General features: G+C 46.5%; 1 protein-coding gene across 2 annotated transcripts in view; it reads right to left on the reverse strand.

The window, feature by feature from the left end:
* Itgal (integrin subunit alpha L) overlaps positions 1–22088 on the reverse strand; it is a 43000-nt gene that overhangs the window by 16886 nt on the left and 4026 nt on the right. For both annotated transcript variants that reach the window (XM_029559077.1, XM_017795775.2), the window contains exons 5-17: positions 21053–21170; positions 20806–20936; positions 19518–19663; positions 15912–16044; positions 15608–15758; positions 9711–9784; positions 9480–9612; positions 4384–4535; positions 3928–4065; positions 3359–3556; positions 3091–3221; positions 629–789; positions 375–526 (exon numbers count right to left, since the gene is read on the reverse strand). In XM_029559077.1, the coding sequence (XP_029414937.1) occupies positions 375–526; positions 629–789; positions 3091–3221; positions 3359–3556; positions 3928–4065; positions 4384–4535; positions 9480–9612; positions 9711–9784; positions 15608–15758; positions 15912–16044; positions 19518–19663; positions 20806–20936; positions 21053–21170 (1818 nt within the window). The remainder of the gene's footprint in view (positions 1–374; positions 527–628; positions 790–3090; positions 3222–3358; positions 3557–3927; positions 4066–4383; positions 4536–9479; positions 9613–9710; positions 9785–15607; positions 15759–15911; positions 16045–19517; positions 19664–20805; positions 20937–21052; positions 21171–22088) is intronic.

A 22088-nucleotide genomic window follows, 5' to 3' on the forward strand; every position in this document is an offset into this window, starting at 1 on the left:
TAAAAAGAATGTGGAAAATGGGGAGTATATTATAATCATCATCATGTTAAAAATGTCAACATAGAAACCAGGTTTGGTAGCACACTGTAATCTCAGCATTCAGGAGGCTGAGGCAGTAGGATTGCCACGAGTTCAAGGCCAGCCTGGACTACGTAGCAAGTACCAAACCAGCAAGATACTATGTAAAACAAAACAAAGCAAACGAATGCAAAGGGAACCAGTAAGGACCAGAGGGAAATCCCTGAAGGGTGCTATCACCCTGTGCAGCAGGGGGGACAGCATGACAGCTGGACAGGGACAGAGCTGAGCCTGCATCCCCACTGCTTCTCACCAACTTGCCGCCCTTCCCAAAATACCAGCACTGGCTCCCTTACTGGGAAGTGAAACCAGAAGTTCATGCAGGATTTGTGTGGGGTGACAGTTGTATTCCTGCTGAGCGTGGAGCTCCCTCCTGGGAACAGCCCCCGGCTCCTGGTCCGATGGCCATCCAGCTGCAGGGTATAGGTGAGGTTGGCAAGCAGGTGACCTGGGGAGGAGGGAAAAGGAAGGAGCTGAATGATGGGAGATCCTTGGGTCAAATGCTGAGTTTGGGGTGGGCAGCCGATCTGGCAGGGAGGATGGCACTAACCTCGGAACTGGAGCGTGAGAGGTAGGATCTGAAAACACACGGTGAGGTTGACTCCTGCCTTCTTCTCGTGACTGGCTGAGTAAGAACACTCCACTTCATGCACTGGGATCTCGTCTGGAGAGAAGGACAGCTCAGTGGCAATATCTACCACTGGCCGGGAGCTGCAGAGCAGAAAACCACCAATCTCTCCCTTGGCCTCAACGGCAAACCCCACTGGGCTTGGTAGCTAGCACACACTTGGGAGCCCAGTCCAGCAGAGGCCAGAAGACTGTCTGTATGTTCTTGTCAGAAGTCTCTCAATAATAGCAGCAATGACAATTAGGGCTCCCTAGTTCACTGTTGGTGGCCTTGTGATCAATTTTTCATAAAGAAGTGAGCTTTTAAAAGAGAAATCAGGACCAGTGACATGGCTCAGCAGGCAAAAGGGCTTGCCACCAACCCTGATGACTTGTTTTGATCCCCAAGACTCACATGGTAGAAGGAGAAAACTAACTAACTCCTACAAATTGTCCTCTGATCTCCACATGTGCATGCCCACATAAAATAAATTAATAAATAAATGTAAAAGAAAAAAGAAAGAGAGAACTAAGGATGAGTGGGGTGCAGAACTGGGGAGACTGAGGCAGGAGGGTCATAAGTTCCAGAGCAATGCAGGCTAGTGAGACCCTATCAGAGAGAGAGAGAGAGAGAGAGAGAGAGAGAGAGAGAGAGAGAGACAAAGACAGAGAGAGAGAGACAGAGAAACAGAGAGGTTGCTGCCACATGATATTTAGAATAAACTTCAAACTTCATTATCCATGAAATATTGCCCGTCTCTCTAGTCTTATTTTCTAGCTCAACACCCCTGGGCTGACCACATTCCAGCCACACTTGCTCTCTTTCCTGTCAATCTTTTGCCTGCTATTGACCTTGGTACATCTTGGACTTTCTATGAAGATTTCTGCAATCCTGACACTGTTTCATCTTTCAGTTCCTAGTTCAAACAGCAGCCCCTCAGGGAGGCCCTGGTCCACAGCAGGCCTTCTTGGGTCTGCCTCTCACAGCGCCTGTTCATTTCCTTTATAGCACTCATCACAATTTGTAACTGCCTATGAGCTTGTTTAATTTTTTATGATAGGTATCCCCATATACTCTGGGCCCAGTATCTGGCTCAGTGTTTGAGACATCAGGTTCTGGGCATGGTGTATACCCTTATAATGTCAACAACACTGGGAAGGCAGAGGCAGAAGGACCTTAAACCCAAGGCCAATACGAGCTACCATAGCAAGTTCCAGGCCAGGCTGGGCTGCATTGTGACTCTCTTTTGAAAACAGAATGGACAGGGCTTGGTAGTACACGCCTTTGGGAGGCAGTGGCAGGCGGATCTCTGTGAGTTTGAGGCCAACCTAGTCTACACTGTGAGTTCCAGGCCAGCTGGGGCTACAGGGAGACCATCTCAAAAAGACAGGCAGACATAAAGAAAGAAGGAAGGAAGGAAGGAAGGAAGGAAGGAAGGAAGGAAGGAAAGAAGGAAGGAAGGAAGAGAAAAAAGAAAAAACAGAACAGAAATTCAAAATAAAACAAAAAACAGCAGGTGATCATGGCTGGGAGTGGAATGACAGAGTGACTTCTTGTCAGAAGCAAGGCCCTGGGTCCCATTCCCAGCCCTTCCCAAAAAACAAAAAGGGGGTAGACCAGAAGGCTCAGAGGGAAAGGAGCCTTCCACCAAGCCCGACAACCTGAGTTTGATCCCTGGGACCCACATGGTGGAAGGAGAACTGACTTGCAAAACTCGTGCTCTGGACTCTACACGTGCACCATGGCACACAGAGAAATAAGTAAATGTAACTTTAATGCAGAGTAGGTGATAGTTAATGCCGCTCCCTTGCACTGTCACCAATGATACTTGGGTGGGAAAGCCCACTCATGATGCTTCCAACAAGGCAAGAAATGTCACCACCACTTCAAATGCAGAGAAACTTGGGTCCTAAGAATCCAAGCCAGTAGATTCTAACATCACACATGGTTTTAGTGTCAATAGATAGATTTGGGCTAAAATTTTCACTTCTGGGGCTAGAGCTATGGCTCAATGGTTAAGAGCACTGTCTGCTCTTGCAGAGACCTGGGTTCTAATCACAGAACCCACATGGCAACTAACAACTGTCCACAACTCCAGTTCCAGGGGATCCAACACCCTCTCCTCCCTTACAAGGACACCAAACGGACAGGGGTGCACTTACCTACATGCAGGCAATACATGCACACATGTAAAATAAAAATAAAATATTTAAAAAAAATTTTTAAATCTCACTTCTGCCACTGAATGGCAGTTGCTGGACCTTGGAGTAAGACATGAAGACTATAAAACTGATTTCCCACAGTTGGAGCTAAAACAAAATGGGCAGAGCTGTAAGGCTCTGCACAGTGCCCAGCCACAACTTTAAGAGCTGAAATTATCAGGGGACTCGGAAGGCCCAGCTTACCGCAGCACAATCACCTGGCCTTCAGCTCCTACAACCACATCTGCCAAGTTGTCCCCTCCAAGGTCCTTCACCCCATGGATGGAACGTCCAAACCACTGGATTCCGGGGAACACCTGGGTCCCTTCTATCCGCTGTGAGCAAGAGAAAAGGGCATACTAAACTGGGAAGAGGCCCAGTGCAGGGAGGGAAGTCAAGCTCTGACTGGGGTCTTGGCTTGGACACTTCAAGGTACATGGGAACAGAGTGATGGGCAGGCAGGGTACTTTACCTGGCTTGGCTGGGGACTGAGCCCACCAGGCTGCCCATTGAAGATGTACACGGCCCCCTGTTCTTCTAGAGGGGCTCCCACAGCCACATCCATTAGCCCATCCCCATTGATGTCTGTTAGGGCAGTGATGGCGGCTCCAAACCGTCCAAGTGGGTAGCCAGGGTTGCCCTGCAGCTCTGAGACCATTTTGAACACCATCTGAAAGGAGATGGGTCATAGCTGAACCTCAGAGAGCTTTTCCAGAACGTGGCATTGTGCTAAAACCTTGGTGAGGAACACAATACAAATGTATGGTATGGTTCCTCAAATAATTGGAATGGTGCTATTAGACTAACCTGGGCCCAAGTATAGCCCCACTTTGTACTGTCTCTGCAACTGTGTGAAAACGACCCAGCCTCCCTTAGCTTTGTGTTCACATTTGTAACATAAGACTGGTAGGATCTCAGGAGGCGATCAAAGGATGAAAGGAAGTCATGTCTATAAAATGTTTGGCATGGGCCTCACACACAGCCTTGTTTTAAAGGTTTCATTGGCAAAGTAAAAGAAAATCCCTTCAGAACAACCAGGACCTGTTTTTTCTGGTAGATGAACACCCGGCCTCCTCTTTGCTCCCCATAGAACAGGGGTGCACCAATCAACAGCAGCTCTGTCTCGTTGTCTTGGTCCAGGTCAATGCCACATAGCTCACCACCAAAATAAGATCCAATCTGTAGGACAAGAATGAGTCTGAGGAAGCGCCAGCGGGAACAGCAGGAGGGGCAGGTACCTCCCACCCCTCGGTGCACCATGTTTATCTTCCAATTTCCCAAATCCAGGGTCAAGTCTGGGGCCCATCCTTGGAGCTTATGCAAATTAAGAAAAGTTGACCTTTGGAGGTTCAGTGTCTTAAGCTGGAGAGTGGAAAGGCCAAGGTTAACCTTGGAGGGTGTTGGGACAAGGCCTCCTACTTAGTACAGGGCAGGTGTTCCAAGGGCATGGGAATGCACTCAAGTCACACTGGCAGATGCCCTTTAGCTCATGCTCACCTGGGTCCCCTCTATTGTCTGAACCTGGCTCCAGTGTCCTCTGTTCTTTGGTGCTTGGAAGAGCAGCACTCGTCCCACATGCTGGTAGCGTGGAGCTCCAGCTGCCAGCAGTGATGTGGGCCCCTGGGAGGGCAGCCAGGTCACAGTGTAACCTGATGGGATGGGGGAGAGGGGCTCGGAGTTAGAAATGCAAAGGCTGCTGGGAGAAGGAAAGCTCAGGAAATCAGGCTCCTATCTATCTATCTGTCTGTCTGTCTGTCTGTCTATCTCTATCTATCTATCATCTATCTATCTATCTATCTTCTGTCTGTCTATCTCTATCATCTATCTATCATCTATCATCTATCTATCTCTATCTATCATCTATCTATCTATCTATCTATCATCTATCATCTATCATCTATCTACCTTGATAGGGTCTTACTATGTAGCTTAGGCTGACCTCATGAGTGCTGGGATTACAGCATCCTCTGCCACTCCGGCTCTTTTTCCATCTTTTAATAATAAAATAAGGTTGAATATGTATGATGCTTAATCTTCAGGGTGACTTGACTGAATTTAGAAACACTTAGGGAACATGTCTCTTGGCATGCCTGTGAGGTCATTTCCTGAGAGGTTTAACCAAGGAGGGAAGGCCCACCCTGAATATGGGCAGCGTCATGCCATGCACTGGGATCCTGGACTCTGGGCTAAATAAGAATGAGAAAGCAACCTGAGCAGCAGGATCCAGTTTTCTCTGCTTCCCAACTGCAGATGCATTGGGACCAGCCACCTCCAACTCCTGCCACCATGCCTTCCCCCGCCATCTTGGACTGTACCCCTTCTTAAACCAAGAGCTAAAATAAGCCCTTCCTTCCTAAAGCTGTCTTTGGCGGCTATTTTGTCACAACAAGATAAGCAATGAATATGACAGACTAATAAGAAGAGGGCAAAGTTGATGTGCATATTAAAAATAAAGAGTAGGATATGGTGGTACACACCCATAATCCCAACACCCTGGTGAACAAGGTAGGAGAATTATGAATTCCAGATCAGCCTGGAATACAGAGTGATACTCTGTGGGGGAAAAAAAAAATGGCAGGCAACTTGGAAAACGTCCATGCTTAAACATGTTGCTTCAAAACCTTTTTTACTAAGATCGCAACAAAAGCCAAGAAGGACTATCCATCCCAAAGCAGAAGCCCAAAGATGTCCACAGCCACCAGAAGATGATCCACCTGTCACTCACTTTCTGATGACCTGAGATGCTGTGGCTATGGCTCTGTGGCAGTCTTCAAACCCCCCAGGAGAGTGTCCTCAGGAGAAGCAAGCTTTCATAGCTCCTCCTCCCCCCAAGCGGAGCGGTTGCTGATGTTTCAGATGTTGCCAACAAAGCTGGGATTGTCGAAACTGAGTCCAGCCGGCTCAGTCAGTAAAGTGCTTGCCGCAGAAGCATAAAGAGCTGAGTTCAATATCCAGTACCCATGAAGAAAAGTATGGTGACAGGTGCCCGGGAAGGCAAAAACAGGAGGCTCCTGGGGCTTTCTGGCTTGCCAGCCTAGCCCTAATTATCAAGCCTCCAGTTCCAGTGACAGACGCTGTTTCAGAAAATAAGGTGGACAGATCCTAAGGAATGACACCTGAGGCTGACTTCTGGTCTCTGCACACACATACCTGTATGTACACACACGCACACATGCACACACACACACACACACACACAATGCCACTTCAGGCTATTTGCATGTTGCAGGAAACAATCCTAGAACTGGGCAGGGAGCCACTCAACAGTAATGCCTGTAAACATTCATGGGCTGGCAAGGTGGCTCAGAGGGTTAAGGCACTCGCTGCCATGCCTGATGCCCAGGACCAAATGGTGGATAGAGAGAACTGACTCTCAAAAGTTGTCCTCTGACCTCTCCACATGTGCACCATGGCATGCATGCACCTGTCCACCTGGGCGTGGCGCACGCCTTTAATCCCAGCACTCGGGAGGCAGAGGCAGGTGGATCTCTGTGAGTTCAAGTCCAGCCTGGTCTACATAGTGAGTTCCAGGACAGCTGGGGCTACAGGGAGACCCTGTCTCAAAAAGACCAAAAAAAAAAAAAAAAAAAAAAACCCAAAACCAAACAAACAAAAAAAACCGTGATTCATGATCCTATCTGATTTTTGTGTAGAAAAACTTTAAAGGAGAAAAACATATGGCTTTACAACACAAAGGAGGGGAGATGAGGAGACTAAACCCCAAGCCTGTTCTGTCACATAGAATCCTGAAGCACAAGGGTGAAGAGCTTGCCCTCAAAAATCAGAGACATGATTCAAATCCCAGTGTTTTGACTTTCTCACTGTGTGATCTGGAGTAAGTCACTCTCCACCTCTCAGCCTCAGTTTTCCAATCTAAAAAATGGGACTAGGGGCTGGAGAGACAGCTCATCAGTTAAGAGCACTGGCTGTTTTTGCAAAGGACCCTGGGTTCAGTCCCAGCATCCACATGGCAGCTAACAACCATCTTTAATTCCAGTTCCAGAGGATCCAACACCCTCTTCTGGCCTCCACAGGCATCACATGCATGGGGACACATATACATACATGCAGGCAACACACTCATGCACATAAAAATAAACAAACTTTTTACTTATTTTTTTCTTTTTTGGTCTTTTTTTTTAAAGACAGGGTCTCCCAGTAGCCCCAGCTGGCCTGGAACTCACTATGTAGACCAGGCTAGCCTCGAACTCACAGAGATCTGCCTGCCTCTTCCTCCCAAGTACTGAGACTAAAGACAGGTGCCACCATGCCCAGGTAGATAAATAAACTTTTTAAATTAAAAAATGGAAATAGCAGCAGCAGCTATCTTGGATATAAATGTCTAAGCACATGCTAGCAATGGCTAACTTAATAGTTCTATGTGTATATATAAATGTGTGCATTTGTGTGTGTGTGGCAGCTGCCTCTTCTTCAGTAAGTGAAGTTACCAAGTATTTTATAGTATACTGAATCAGAAAACCACCTTGAGGGGCTGGGAGCGTGGCTTAGTTGTTAACGTGCCTGCTCTGTAAGCACAAAGACCTGAGTTTGGATCCCCAGAACCCACATTAAAAAGAAAGGAAGACATGGGGACATACACTGTACTCCCAGCACTGAGGTGATCGTGGAAAGACAACCTGATGTCGACCTCTGCTCTCTACATGCATGTGCACACACATGCATGCATATCTGCACACAAAATACGTATGCAGGTATGCACACATATGGGTGTACCCTGAAGGCTTATAGAATAGATTCCCTGGGCGCCCCTAGTAGTTCTGTGACCCTGGGCAAGTTATTTAAACATTCAGTGTCTTTATCACTTATTCACTGAGCCATCTCTCCAGCCTCTCCCTGACCCCATTTTTTGAGACAGGCTCTCCTTATTTAGACCAGGCTAGTCTCCGAACTTACAATCTTCCTGCCTCAGCCCCTCCGAAGTGCCTGAACCATCTTGCCTAGCTTAAAAGAATTCTTGAAATTGAATAAAACTGGACTGATGGCTCAGTGGGTAAAGGTGCTTGCTGCCAAACCTAATGACCTGAGTTTTGATCCCATGACCCACATGGTAAAAAGACAGAACCAACTTTTGCCTGGAGAGAGAGAGAGAGAGAGAGAGAGAGAGAGAGAGAGAGAGAGCAAAAGAAATAAAGTCGTAAAAACAAAACAAAGAAACAGCTTGAATGAAACCTAGACTTTCTGGACAATGTGAGAGGAAGCAGTCATGTGGAGGAACCTCCTTCTGTTGAGACAGGATGCTTAAAACAACCCTGGCATGTGGCTGAGGAAAGTGGGGCACCAGGGGACATATGTTCAATGTATACAATATATACATACATACATTTTTAATGTGCCCTGGATTAAATGTCTAAGTTTGGCTCCTTGACTGAGTGAAGGCACAGGGGAATCATTGAAAGTTTACTACTGAGCATCCCAGCAGTAGATACAGCACAAGATGAGGGGCCAGATGAGGAAGATCTGGGTCAAGGGGAAAGCAGAAGCTTCAAGGGGAGAGGAGTAAGGCTTCTGTTGTGGAGTCCATGGAAAGGTGGGTAAGTGAGGATTGGACAGACTAAATACTTTCAGCAGCCTCTAGCCTAGAGAGGTGGTCTTTCAGTAGCTAGTACCTAGCTTTGGGACAATTTAAAACAGGGAGATACTGGCTTGGTTTTGGATAGAAGTGCTTGGGAGCCAGGCATGATGGTTCATGCCTATAATCCCAGCACTCAGGGAAGTAGAGGCAGGAGGATCAGGAGTTCAAGGCCAGCTTGAGCTACCTGAGAATCTGTATCAACCAACATATAAACAAAACAAGTGGGGCTGTGGGCTCTGGACTGGCTGGTGTGCATGTAAGAGGCACACGCACAACCAATGCTCATTAGCCCAGAAGGAGCAGTCTCTCCAGTTCTTCAGGACAAACAGGGCCTCAAGAAAAGCCTCAGAAAACAGAGAACTAGAAGGCATAATTACTACACAGCTGAATGGTTATTAAGGGGAAATTTAAGAATGTTATATCCTGGCTGGAGAGATGGCTCAGCAGTTAAGAATACTGGTCGTTCTTGCAGAAGACCCAGGTTCGAATCCCAGCACCCACATGGCAGATAACAACTGCCTGTAACTCCAGTTCCAGGGGCCTCTTCTGTCCTCTGCGGGCAGTGCACGACGTGGGTGCACTTACCTACATGCAGGCAATACACTCATACACATAAAATAAAAATAATAAATAAAATTTAAAAAAAAGAATGTTATATCCAGGCCAGGTAAAGAGGTGTACACCTGTAATTCTAGCACTTGGGAGGTAGAAGCAGGAGGCCAGCCTGGGATACATGACAGCCTTGCTTTCACTTGCCAGGCATGGTGGCTCATGCTTGTAATCCAGCATTTGAGAGGCTTAGGTAGGAGGATTGCCATGAGTTCAAGGCTAGCCTGGACTCTAGAGTAAGTTCTGAGTCAGCCTGGGCTAGAGTGAGACCCTATCTCAAATCTTCCCCTCCTTCCAAAAAAAAGTTTTCATTATTAACACTGAAAGCCAGTCTGAACTACTCTCTAGCCCTTCCAACCATAAGAACCCAGCAGAAAAGAGAAACACTCACCCAGATAGCTGGCTTTCACTTCTGGGATCAGTGGTTCATTCCCAACAAACATGACATCCTGCAGGTCTGAGTCCAGGTCCAGAAAGCCACCAGCCCAGTCCTTGGCTCCAACTGCCCCTACAACTGCATGGCCCTGCCCAGGGGAAGAAGTCAGGATGAAGGCCATCCTGAGTTGGGTGAGCCTGTTGCATCCCCACAGTATCTCTCAGCTCATTTCTGGCCACCACACACCTTGCTGAGGTCCGCGCTGATGCCACTGGAGGACAGTTCCATGTTGAAGGACGTTAGGTCCTGTTTGCTTGTGCCTGAGGGACAAAGTAGAGCAGTAAGACAGTGACTGTTATGGGAGCACTGAGGAGGAGCACAACATCCACCTTGGGGCAAAAGTAGAAAGGTTGAACTTGGAGAATCCTTGTTCTTCAGGGCTGTGTCCCCTGGTAGGTGGCCTGTGCTCCAGTGGATGGCTCCACACCCATGCACATAGGGCAGCACTAATTGGATCCAGTGGGTTGTTTTTTTTTTTTTAATGAAGACAAAAAATTGGGAGGAAGATATGGTAGGGTGTTGGGGGAGAGTCCATGAGGAGTTGGAGGGGGGAATGAAAGTATACAATTTCATACGTTGTATACACGTATGAAATTCTCAACAATTAAAGATTATATATGTTTGTTTTATTTCTATTTATTTATTTATTTTGGTCTTTTTGAGACAGGGTCTCCCTATAGCCCCAGCTGTCCTGGAACTCACTATGGAGACCAGGCTGGCCTTGGACTCACAGAGATCCGCCTGCCCCTGCCTCCCGAGTGCTGGGATTAAAGTGTTCACCAAGCCCTGCTTACTATATATTTTTTAAGAGTCCTACAGGTGAGGGAGTGGCCTAATGCGGAGTCAGCTCTGCCCTGTTAAAACTCCACCTTGGCATATGTAGGATGCAACCCTTGATTTCTGCTCCTGCTCAGAATTCCCCATGATATGGACACTCCACCCACCTAAGGCATCATGACAGGACCCTGGGAACCAGCTACCATTCCTTCCAAGCCCACATCTGTTTCCTCCACATCACTGAATCATGATGGTTCTACCAATAAGCCATACCTGTCTCCTCTGAATGATGTGTCACCATCCTGGTCCAGGCTGTCCTCACCTCTGGTCTGATTAGTGAAATACTCACTAATGTGATCTCCAACTCTATTTTCCCCATGCTCTCCTTCCACAGAGCAAGCCAGAATAATCTTTTTTCCCCTCCCCCCAAGAATAATCTTTTTTTTGGGGGGGTCTTTTTGAGACAGGGTTTCCCTGTAGCCCCAGCTGTCCTGGAACTCACTATGTAGACCAGGCTGGCCTTGAACTTACAGAGATCTGCCTGCCTCTGCCTCCCGAATGCTGGGATTAAAGTTGTGTGCCACCACGCCCGGCCTATAGAATAATCTTTTTTTAAATGCTGGAGATAGTTCAGTGGGTAAAGATGCTTACTTCCTGATGATGTAAGCCTCAAATCCATGGAAAGGTTTGAGAGAACAGGCTCCATAAAGTTGTCCTCTGATCTCCACACATGTGATATGGCAGGCATGTCCCCCATCACACATGCACACACATGCATGCCATGTGTAATAGGGCACCTTCTTGACCACAGGTATGCCATGTTAAAGTTTAGACTGACTCCGGTCCCTGAAATTATCAGGCAGTTGGCCCAGGGTATGGGAACACATGTCAGCTGGACCCCAGTTGTCTTGGGAACAGGTCAGAGTGTCCTGGACTGCACCTGCTAACTGCAGAGTTATGGCTTCTGTAGGTTATGCTTAGCTTGCTTCTGCAAAATAGTAATTGTTACTTAATAGAATAGAAATTGTTAAGGGGGCTCTCCACTTGTAAGCTTGGGAACTTAAACTTTTCACCCCTGATTATGGTCTTTATGTATAAAATCTTACCCTAGAGATGGCTTAGTGCTACATACTTGGGTTCCAACACCCTTGTGTAGTAGCCCTGGCCAGTAACGACTTTCACTTGGCAAAACTTTGTCTGAGTGGTCTTCTCTGGTGAAGTGCCCCACAACACATGTGGCTTGCATACCCCCATACACGCGCTCACACAATAATAATAAATATTTTACTTATGTGTCAAATCATTATCTTCCCCGTTCTTAATACTCCACCCTGCCTTCCCATTGCTTCTCACACCAACATCCAAACCCTCTACAGGGGCTGCAGGCCCTGCCTCCCTCTCTGATGTCCTCTCCCTTTCTTCACCTCGTTCTTGTCACACCCACCCCTTCACTACTTCTCCAGCATGCCACACTCATGCCCATCTCTTGACCTTGCTCCGCTCTCCAACTGGGACACTTTCCCATCACTCCTCACCCACTGTTTGAGTCTCTAACTTTCATGTCTCAGCTCAAAAGTCACTTCAGAGTATATTTTGTCTCAGTTTTTTAAATCTCTTCCTGGGCTGGAGATATAGTGCATATGGCTAGCTAGCATGTTGCCTTTACCACAAATTAAGAAAAAAGGAAAACAAAACAAAACTCCGAGACTTTCCTCCAGTCTCATCCAGAGTTATCTCCTCCACTTAGAGCAGCCCTATGCACTTCTTTACTTGAATCTTTCATTTCCTCTATCTGAATGTCTTCTTTGTTTTTCAAGACGGTCTCATGTGTCCCAGGCTGGTCTCAAACTCTCTGTATAGACAAGGATGACTTTGAACTCTTGATTCTCCTGCCTCCAGGATGTGTGTACCAGGGTTACAGACCTGTAATGCCCAGTTTTTACAATGCTGGGGGGTGAACTGGGTTTCATGTATGCTAGGCAAGCACTCTAACCAGTGAGTAGCATCCTCAGATCCAAATGACTGTATTTGTTATTTAATTGTTCTCTTTCTTTGTTTACTCAGTGTAAATACGAGCTCCACTCTCACAATATCCTTGAGTGTCATGAATCAATAAAATGGAAATAAGCTTTTCAAGAATGCTGTGAGAAGGGGCTAGAGAGCTGGCTCAGTGGTTAACAGCACTGGCTGCTCTTGCAGAGGACCTGGGTTTGGTTCCCAGCACCTGCATGGTGGCTAACAACTGTAACTCCAATTCCAGGGGATCTGACTACCGCTTCTGACATCTGTAGGCATTGCACAACATAGGTACACTTACATACGTGCAGGCAATACACTCAAACACATAAGATAAAAAAGAATGCTGTGATAAATGAATTAAATAATATAAAGTACACGTTCCACATGCATTTTTGAGACAGCAGTAAGTAACTGATGGCAGCGTTACAAATGTTGAAGAAGCACCCATCGGGTTCCCCATAAGAAACCTGTGGGGAGGGGGTCAGAGAGTATAAGAAACAAATTCACATCCAACGGATGGTCCAGGAGCCATGGCAGGGAGCAAACAGCAGTCAGAGCAGCACAAGAAGAAGCCACAGCCTGGGGCATCAGTAAGAACTTCAGAGGAATCCACATTCACTAAGCACTAGAGGATGAGTCAGGGAAGGTCAGATGGGGGGGTCACGGGGAGGCAACAACTGTGAGAGGACCTAACAGGCATGTTCAGCCTTTTGACTTTGGGGCACAACCATGCAATCAAGTTAAAAACAAAAACACATTTAAAAAACGTTTATAATCTTTTTTGGTTTTTTTTCTTTGTTTTTTGTATTGGGGGGGTATGGTCTTTTTAGACAGGGTCTCCCTGAAGCCTCAGTTGGCCTGAATCTCACTATGTAGACCATGCCAGCCTTGAACTTACAGAGATCCACCTGCCTCTGCCTCCTCAGTGCTGGATTAAAGGTATGCATCACCATGCCCAGCCAGAATCTGAGTGCTTTAATAAAGCTTTGATTTTGTGTTGAGCTACATTCATAGTTATCTTTGGCCATGTGCAGACACAGGTTGGACATATCTGGTACCAAGCACTTTACTAAGCTGTTATGGGTTGAACTGTGTCCCCCTCAAAATATAATATATAATATAAAAATAACGATGTTCCCAGCATGCAAACTAATTTAGAAATCAGGTCTGTATAGAGATAACCAAGTTAAAATGAGGTCATTACGGTGGGCCCTAATCCAATGACTGATGTTCTTATAAAAAGGAAACTTTAGATGCAAGGACACATATACACCAAGGGAAGGTGGCATGAAGGAACACAGAGAAAAGATGGCCCTGGGACCAGAGTGGAGCACACGCAAATCAAGAGGTGCCAAAGATCACCAGAAAATGCCTGAAGCAAATAACACAAAGGCCAGGCATGGTGGTGTAAGCTTATAGTCACCGCCTCTTGGGAGAATGGAGCAGGAGGACCCCTTGAAGGCCAGGAGTTTGGGGCTACCTTGAGTCATATGATGAGATCCTGTCTTTTTTTTAAAAAAAAAAAGGGGGGGGCTCTTCTAGAGCAGTCAAGCAGAGCATGGCCCTTCCAACCATTCATTTGTACTTCTACCCTCCAGAAGGCTGTAACAATACATTTCGGTTACTAGAAGCCATCCAGCATCTGGCACTTTGGTACAGAGGCCATAGGGAACTGACCCAGCAGCTAAACCTCACATTCCTGAATAACTGCTATCATACTCCCCATTTAACACAGAGAAGAGAGAAGGGAGAGCTCTGTCTGAGGTTACACAGCAAGTAAGAGGCAGCAAGGATCCTGAAACAGGTCTGCCTGGTTCCATCCTGTGTTCCGAGTGTACCAAGGCTGTGTCCTGGCAGGGGGACTGCCCTGTGGCATCCTGATTCTTACAGCAGACTTGGCTGCCTGGGGAAATGCCCCCATCACTGGTCTTCCACCTGCAGACTGCAACCCAAACCTTCTCTTATGCTAGGTCAAGGAAGAGCACCTGTAGACTCCTCACACTTGGCTTCTGCCAGCTTGCCCACCTTAAGTAAGATGGAGTTTATGATCATTAAAAGTGAGGCACTGGGGGCTGGAGAGATGGCTCAGTGGTTAAAAACACTGGTTGTTCTTGCAGAAGACCCAGGTTCGAATCCCAGCACCCACATGGCAGCGAACAACTGTCCATAACTCCAGTCCCAGGGGATCCAACAGCCTCAGGGGATCTGACAGCCTCTTCTGACCTCCAAGGGCATTGCACAACATGGGTACACTTACCTATATGCAGGCAATACATTAATACACATAAAGTAAAATTTTTTAAACTTAAAGAACTTAAAAAAAAAAGTGAGGCACTGAGTCAGACAGAGGAGAAGGGAATTAGAGCAACCCTGTAGGCATCTAATGATACCAGCAGGTGTAGGCCAGTTTGGGGGCCCACCTGGGATCAAGCTGAGCTTCAAGAGGAAGATGGAATTTCAGAGAGAAGCATTACGTCAGAGCCTGCCCCTGTTACCCGCTCCAAGCTCCTACTCCAGGTGCTTTTGTTTATGAGAAGTCAGTGTGGGCCAGGTAATCTCTGCTCCTTGTCCTTTACTCTCTCTCTACTCTCTCTAACTTAAAGTGTGCCTGATGAGACTGGGTGTTGTTTTGTTTTAATTAATTAATTTATGTTATTTATTATTTTTATATTTTTATGTGTATCCACGTATTGCCTACATGTAGGTAAGTGCACCTGTGTCGTGCAATGCCCTTGGAGGTCAGAAGAGGCTGTCGGATCCCCTGGAACCGGAGTTACAGACAGTTGTTAGCTGCCATGTGGGTGCTGGGATTTGAACCCAGGTCTTCTGCAAGAACATTCAGTGTTCTTAACCACTGAGCCATCTCTGCAGCCCGATTAATTAATTTTTATTTTATGTGTATGAGTGTTTGGCTTGCATGTATGTCCATGCACCACCATGTGCCTGTAATGTTCACAGAGACCAGAAGAGGGCATCAGATCCTCTGAAACTGAAATTATGGATGGTTGTTTAGGGCCATGTGGGTGCTAGGAACAGAACCGGGGTTCTCTGGAAGAGCAGTCAATGCTCTTAACCATTGAGATATCTCTCCAGGTCATTTTTGATTTCTAAGTCAGGGTCTCACAGACCAGGGTGACCTGAAACACATCATGTAGCTAAGGCTGGCCTTGAACATAAGATTCTTCTGCTTTCTGGACACTGGGATTAGAGGCGTGAGCCACTATGCCTGGCTCTTGGGAGGTTTTAAATCCACCTTCCCCAGATGTTTCTTGCGGTGTGCCACTTACCCTCAATGGCATAGATCTTCTTTTGCAAGTCGGTAAATAGATCCTTGAGCTTCTCAAATGTGTCCAGAATCTTGACAAACTCTTCAGTAGGTTTCGAGGCAAATACATGGAGCGTCTTCTGTTTCTGTGAGGTCGCAAAATGCCTTCCAATCTGTGAGGGAGTAAAGTGAAGAGGAGGGTCATGCCAGAGCTCAGACCAGATTTGTAGCATTGTCAGAGACCTTGCTTGGTCCAGGGAGAAGGGGTCTGGGGCTCAGAAGAGGGGAGATGAGCAATAAGAAACACATAGGCCTGGAAACCATACCCCGATGATATAGCGGATAATGCCTTGGGCGGCATCAATGTTGCCATTGTCAGTGGCCTCCCCGTCAGTGATGATCACAAGCACTTTGGTGGCATCTGGCCGGGCTCCAAGCTCTTGTTTGAACACATGTGTTCTGTGTCCAGGAAAGAGAAATGTGAGACACTCCTCCCAAACCAGGGCCTAAAGCCTCCCTACCCTGCTGCTAGTTAAATCAACACTGTACGCCACAAAAGCCCTTTTCCGGTCCTACCAGGCAGTATTCCAAGGCTTCAAGTATTCTCCTCTAAGCTTCCTACCTCAGCCTTTCAGCCACCCTCTCCCTCTGGACTGATGGGTTTCTCTCTATTCTGGGCAGCCCAGAGGTGTCCCAGCAAAGGTGTCCCAGCAAAGGGGAGGCGTGCTGACACTGGGCTTTGTCTAAACTTCTTTGCAACCACCATTGACTGAGGCAGGAGGACTATGAGCTGGAAGCTAGCTGCGGCCACATGATGAGTTAAAGACCACTGTGGGGCTGCACACTGGTTTCAAAAACAAAGCAAAACACAAATACATATAAATCAGACCATCATACCTCTCCCCAAAACATCCTATGACTTATTCAGGAGAAAGCCAAGTCTCACAGTGAACCTAAGCCCTTCCCCCTTCTAAATGTCAGTCATCTGTCTCTGACCACATCTCCTGCTAGGTTTCCTTTCTCTTTTATTCTATCCAGCCATGTGGACAGCCTGATCCTTTTTTTCAAGATTAAAAAAAAAATTTAATTATGTGTATTCATGTGTGTTTGTGTATCGGTTTGTGCGTGTGAATGCAGGTGCCCACAGAGGCCACAAGAAGGGGTCAGATCCTGTGCAGCTAGGGTGAAAGGTGGCTGTGCGTTGCCAGATCTGAGTGCTGGGAACAGAACTCAAGTCCTCTACAAGAGTAGTATGTGCTCTTAACCACTGAGCCATCTCTCCAACACCCACCCCACTCCACCCCTTTTTGTGAGATGGGGATCTCTGGCTGACCTGAAACTCCCTATCTGCTTCAGGTTGGCCTGGAACTTGCAGTAATCCTTCTGCCTCTACCTCTTGAGTTCTGAGATTAGAGGTATATGCCAGCACATCTCACTTTTCCTGAACATCACAAGCATGCTATAGTTTGCCTCTTAAATGCCCCCAAAGGTCCATGGTGTCAGCATTTGGTCCCTGGAGTGGCACTATTGGCAAGAATGTGACCTTTAAGAAATGGGGCTTAGCCAGGCACGGTGGCACACGCCTGTAGTCCTAGCGCTTGGGAGGCAGAGGCAGGCAGATCTCTGTGAGTTCAAGGCCAACCTGGGTTACATAGTGAGCTCCAGGCCAGCTAGGGCTACAGGGAGACCTTGTTTCAGACTGAAAAAAAAAAAAAAAAAAAGAAATGGGGCTTAATGAGAGATCTTTAACTCATGGGGCTTGTGCCCTTGAAGAAGCGGTGGGACCCTGACTCTTTCTTCTTTGACTTCCTAGCCATTAGGTGAGCAGTTTTTCTCCGCCATGTCCTCCTGCCAGGATGTGTTTCCACAGGCCCAAAGCAGCAGAGCCTGGATGATCACAGACTGAAACTGACAGAACTGTGAACCAAGTGTAGGGAGTGTAGCTCAAGGGCAGAGGGCTTGCCTAGCATGTATGAGGCTCTAGATTCCAACCACAGCAACATACACACACACACACACACACACACACACACACACACACACACACCAAAACTGCCAAACCGTGAGCCCAAACAAACTTTTTATAAGTTGATTATCTCAGATGTTTGTTACAATGATGAAAAGCTGATCAGCACAAAGTATGCTTACATCTCAGCACCTTTCTATTCCTCCAGACCCACATGGTCTTCCCATCCATCAACTCTACTCAATAGTAATCTGAAAACCCAGCCCTTGGGAAGGTGAGGCAGGGAGATCAAGAGTTCAAGGTCAGCCTTGGCCATACAGTGAGTCTGAGGCCAGCCTATGGCTATATGAGAGAAACCCTGAGTCGAATCACAGCCTGCTCCCCTGCAGAAGTAACCCTCTCTGATCTCCCTATGGATTACTGCTTTATTTTTCTTTAGAGAATGTCTACCTTCTAATCTGCTATATTGTACAACTTATTTATCCTACTTATCACATTTCTCTCTCCTACTAAAATGTTAAACTCCAAGAGGGTCTTTCTTTATTTCATTCACTGCTATATTCCCAGTGCCTTGAACCTGGCCCCAATTGGCCTGGAACTTGCTATGTAGACCAGGCTGACCTCGATCTCACAGAGATCTGCCTGCCTCTGCCTCCCAAGTGCTGCGATTAAAGGTGTGCACCACCATGTCCAGCTTAGACTTTATATTTTTAAAGGATTACAAAATCAAACAAAAAAAGAACATGCGACAGATGCTATTTATGGACAGAATACCTAAAATTTTTATTCTCTAGTCTTACACAGAAAAAGTCAGCTGATGCTTACTTAGAACACTGCCTTGTACAAAGTCAGTGGTCAAAGTGTTTATGACATAAATTTCCACAGCTGCCTCTTTTTGCTCCCATGACTGACCTTTTAGAGTGTCTTCTTATCCTGTGAGGACATTTTCCTCTAAAAACTTGAGAGAATAGTTTTTCCTATGATCCCCCTTCCCAAACAGGACATGGGGAACATGCCTATCATTCCAACAGTCAGCTTGCTGAGGCAGGAGGAATGCCATGAGTTTGTGGCTAGCCTGAGCTATATAGCAAGTCAAGACTATATAGCAAGCCAGGCATGGTGGTGCATGCCTTTAATCCTAGCACTCTGGAAGCAGAGGCAGGCAGACCTCTGTGAGACTGAGGCCAGCCTGGTCTACATAGTGAGTTCCAGACCAGCTGGGGCTACAGGGAGACCTTGTCTCAAAAAACAAAAACAAAACAAAAAAACCCAAACAAAAAAGACTGTATAGCAAGACTTGGTCTCAAAACACACACTCTCACACACACCCCATTCCCGTAGTGGGAGACTCCAGCATCAAATTTGTCCCATATGAACACACTGTAAAGCAGATCCAAGCCACACTGAGTGACCTCCAACACCAAATCAGGTTTAATTGTCAAGCTTTCTCTCCTAGAAACTGGAATTTGGATTGCACATCTGAACTGAGGAACTGAGGCTGCTAGTTTTCGGCTTGACTATGTCTCTACCACAGCAGTCTACAGAGAGAATGAAGGAGACACGACTGATCAACACAGCCCCAAAGAAAAGAGCCAGAAAATGAGAAACTAACTGAGGCAGTATGGGAGAGTCTTGGCCTAGAACCCCCTATGTAGACCAGGCTGACCTCAGACTCCCAGAGATCTGCCTGCCTCTGCCTTCCTGGATTAAAGACACATGCTACCATGCCCACCTTTTCCAGTTTTTTGAGACAGGACCTTGAAATGCAGCTTGGACTAGCCTCAAACTTTCTAAACTTGCAATCCTCTTGCTTCAGCCTCCCTGGACTGACATTAAGATGTATATTTATTGAATAAGCTGTCACTCTTTGCACCTAACAGTTGAGTTCCTACATCACGCAACTAAAAGAAGCTAGGTAACATGGAATACATGAACAGACATGTCTCTTCTTCAAAAGGGGACTCACGCGACATAGTTGATGGCACTGAAAGTGTTGGTCAGATACCCCATGTGTGTGACGTTGGCTAACAGAGCATCAGGGTCCTTCCGTTTAATGTAATCCAAGAAGGTAAATTCTGTTCTGTGTAATGTGGAAAACTGAACAGCAGCAAACTAGGAAAGAAAGAAAGAAAGAAACGGTGTGTGTTACATATCCCCTTCCCATGGTGCTTTTGCTTCATGCTGCTATAGAACGGGAGTATCTCAACTCCACATCCCTGCTTCAGAGAATTCTTCCAGATGTGAAATAAACAAGTTGCAGAAAAAGAATTAAAGAAACCTCTACCTGTTTTCCTTCTTTCTCCTTGTTTTTTTTTTTTTTGTTTGTTTTTGTTTTTGTTTTTCTGAGACAAGGTCTCACTATATACCCCTGATTGGCCTGGGACTCACTATGTAGACCAGGCTAGCCTCCAACTCACAAAACTCCTCCTGCCTCTTCTTCCTGAGTGTTGGGTTCAAATGTGTGCATCACCACACCCCATCTACATGTGCTTTCTATCAAGAGGCTTGTGGCAAGTTCCTGGTCTCTGGACTCACCTAACTCCCCAGTAACCAGATCGATAAAGTGATCTTGTTAGACTGAACAGAGTCAGTTGGGCCACAGATTGTCACCCCACTGAGGCTAGGCCAGTCAGAATCTCTTCCAAATTTGGGCTTTGCAGAAGGAGGAATTGGTTGAGAGGAAGTTAGTGTCCTTCTGGAACTTTAGTGTATAACTTTAGATTTGTATAGCACCATGTGATCCAAAGAAGGGAGCCAGTCTATGAAGCGAGCAGGAAAGAGAAGCCAGAAGCAAAGCACAAAAAAGAAACAGAAGGGGCTGGAGAGATGGCTCAGCGGTTAAGAGCACTGACTGCTCTTGCAGAGGACCCAGGTTCAATTCCCAGCACCCATACGGCGGCTGTGAACTGTCTTTAACTCCAGCTCCAGAGGAATCTGAAGCCCTCTTCTGACCTCTGTGGCATTGCACGACATGGGTGCACTCACATACATGCAAGCAATACACTCATACACATAAAATAAAAATAATAAATAAAATATTTTTTAAAAAGGAAAAAAAGGAAAAGAAACAGAAATGAGAAACCACAGGGAATCCTAGAGACCTTCTGGTCCCTGGTCCTTGACCCACCAGATCTCGTCAAAATCATGCCCATACATTCTGGAGACATGCCTTATATTAAACTTCTCTTTAATGGCTTAAGCAACTCAGGTGAGCATCCAGTGCCTGCAACCAAGGACCTCACTAGGCTGTTTACCTGGTAGGAAGAGTTGCTGAGTTTTTTCATCACATCCTTCATAAAGTTCAAGATTTTCTGAAAATCATCTTGATCCAAGCTCCTTGAGCCATCAAACAGAAATACCAGGTCCACGTTGCCTTTTATACACTCTGCAAAGATGATATGTAGAGGGGCCTGATTGATAGGGTTTGGCCCACCGTGTCGATTCCCATAGAAAGGCAGCTACTCAGAGATATTTTTTCCCAGTGGGTCTCCAGTTCCTTACCCTGGTAAGCAGGATGCCCTTGCAGCACAGGTCCCTCCAGATTCTGGGGGAAGAGGTAACAGAGGCCACTGAGATAGGTATTCTGGTCACATGTCCGAGACAGTCCAGGATCACAGGCCTGAAGGATGCAAAGGAAAAAAGTTAAGAAATCTTCTTGTCTTTTGATCATTATCACCATAGAATTGACCCTTCAGTATCCTGTCCCTCTCCCTCACTTCCAAATGGTTTCTGAAGATCTCTAAAGATCTCTCACATCCAATTCTACATCCCTAATACCAGTGCCCTATGCCAGTCAATGCTCACTGCCTGTGGAATGAAGTTTAACCTCCGTAGTTCACCATTGTACCACGTACTGGGCATTGTCCCACACTTCCAGGACCAGATGCACCCCCATTCCCAGTCACATATTCTATTATACCAGGTACTGGGCATTGTCACACATTTGCAAGGCCATCCCCTCCCATTCCCAATCATACATTCTGCATACGCCAACAAAAACTTGCTCTCCCAGAATACACAGCACTGCCCCTTTCATTTATCTTTCCTGGTAGACTACAGTGTGCAGGCAGGGCTTACTTCATGGTCATCTTTGTACCTCACATCTTTAGCCCATCAGATGCCTGATCTGTAATAGTAGCTAAGTAAACCAGCTACAATTAAACACTGTCAGGTGGGGTGTGTAGGCACGTGCCTGTAATTCAGCATTGGGGAGGCTGAGGCAGGAGGAAAGCAAGCTCCAGCCTAGGCTACACAGCTAGACCCTGTATCAGTTTTTTTAAAAAATCTACTAACTTCATAAATATGTAACTATTAGAACATTAAAAGTAGGTGTAAACTGGGCATGGTGGCACACACCTTTAATCCCAGCACTAGGGAGGCAGAGGCAGGCAGATCTCTGTGAGATCAAGTTCAGCCTGGTCTACAAACCTAGTTCCAGGCCACCTGCGGCTACAAGGCAACCTGAATCTGAAAAAAAGTAGCTGTAAGAGGCTGGGGATCCAGCTCAGTTGATAGAGTGCTTGCCTAAGCATGTATA

This window comes from Nannospalax galili, unplaced genomic scaffold, assembly GCF_000622305.1.
Source record: "Nannospalax galili isolate Female #2095 unplaced genomic scaffold, S.galili_v1.0 scaffold788, whole genome shotgun sequence".
Lineage (NCBI taxonomy): Eukaryota > Metazoa > Chordata > Mammalia > Rodentia > Spalacidae > Nannospalax > Nannospalax galili.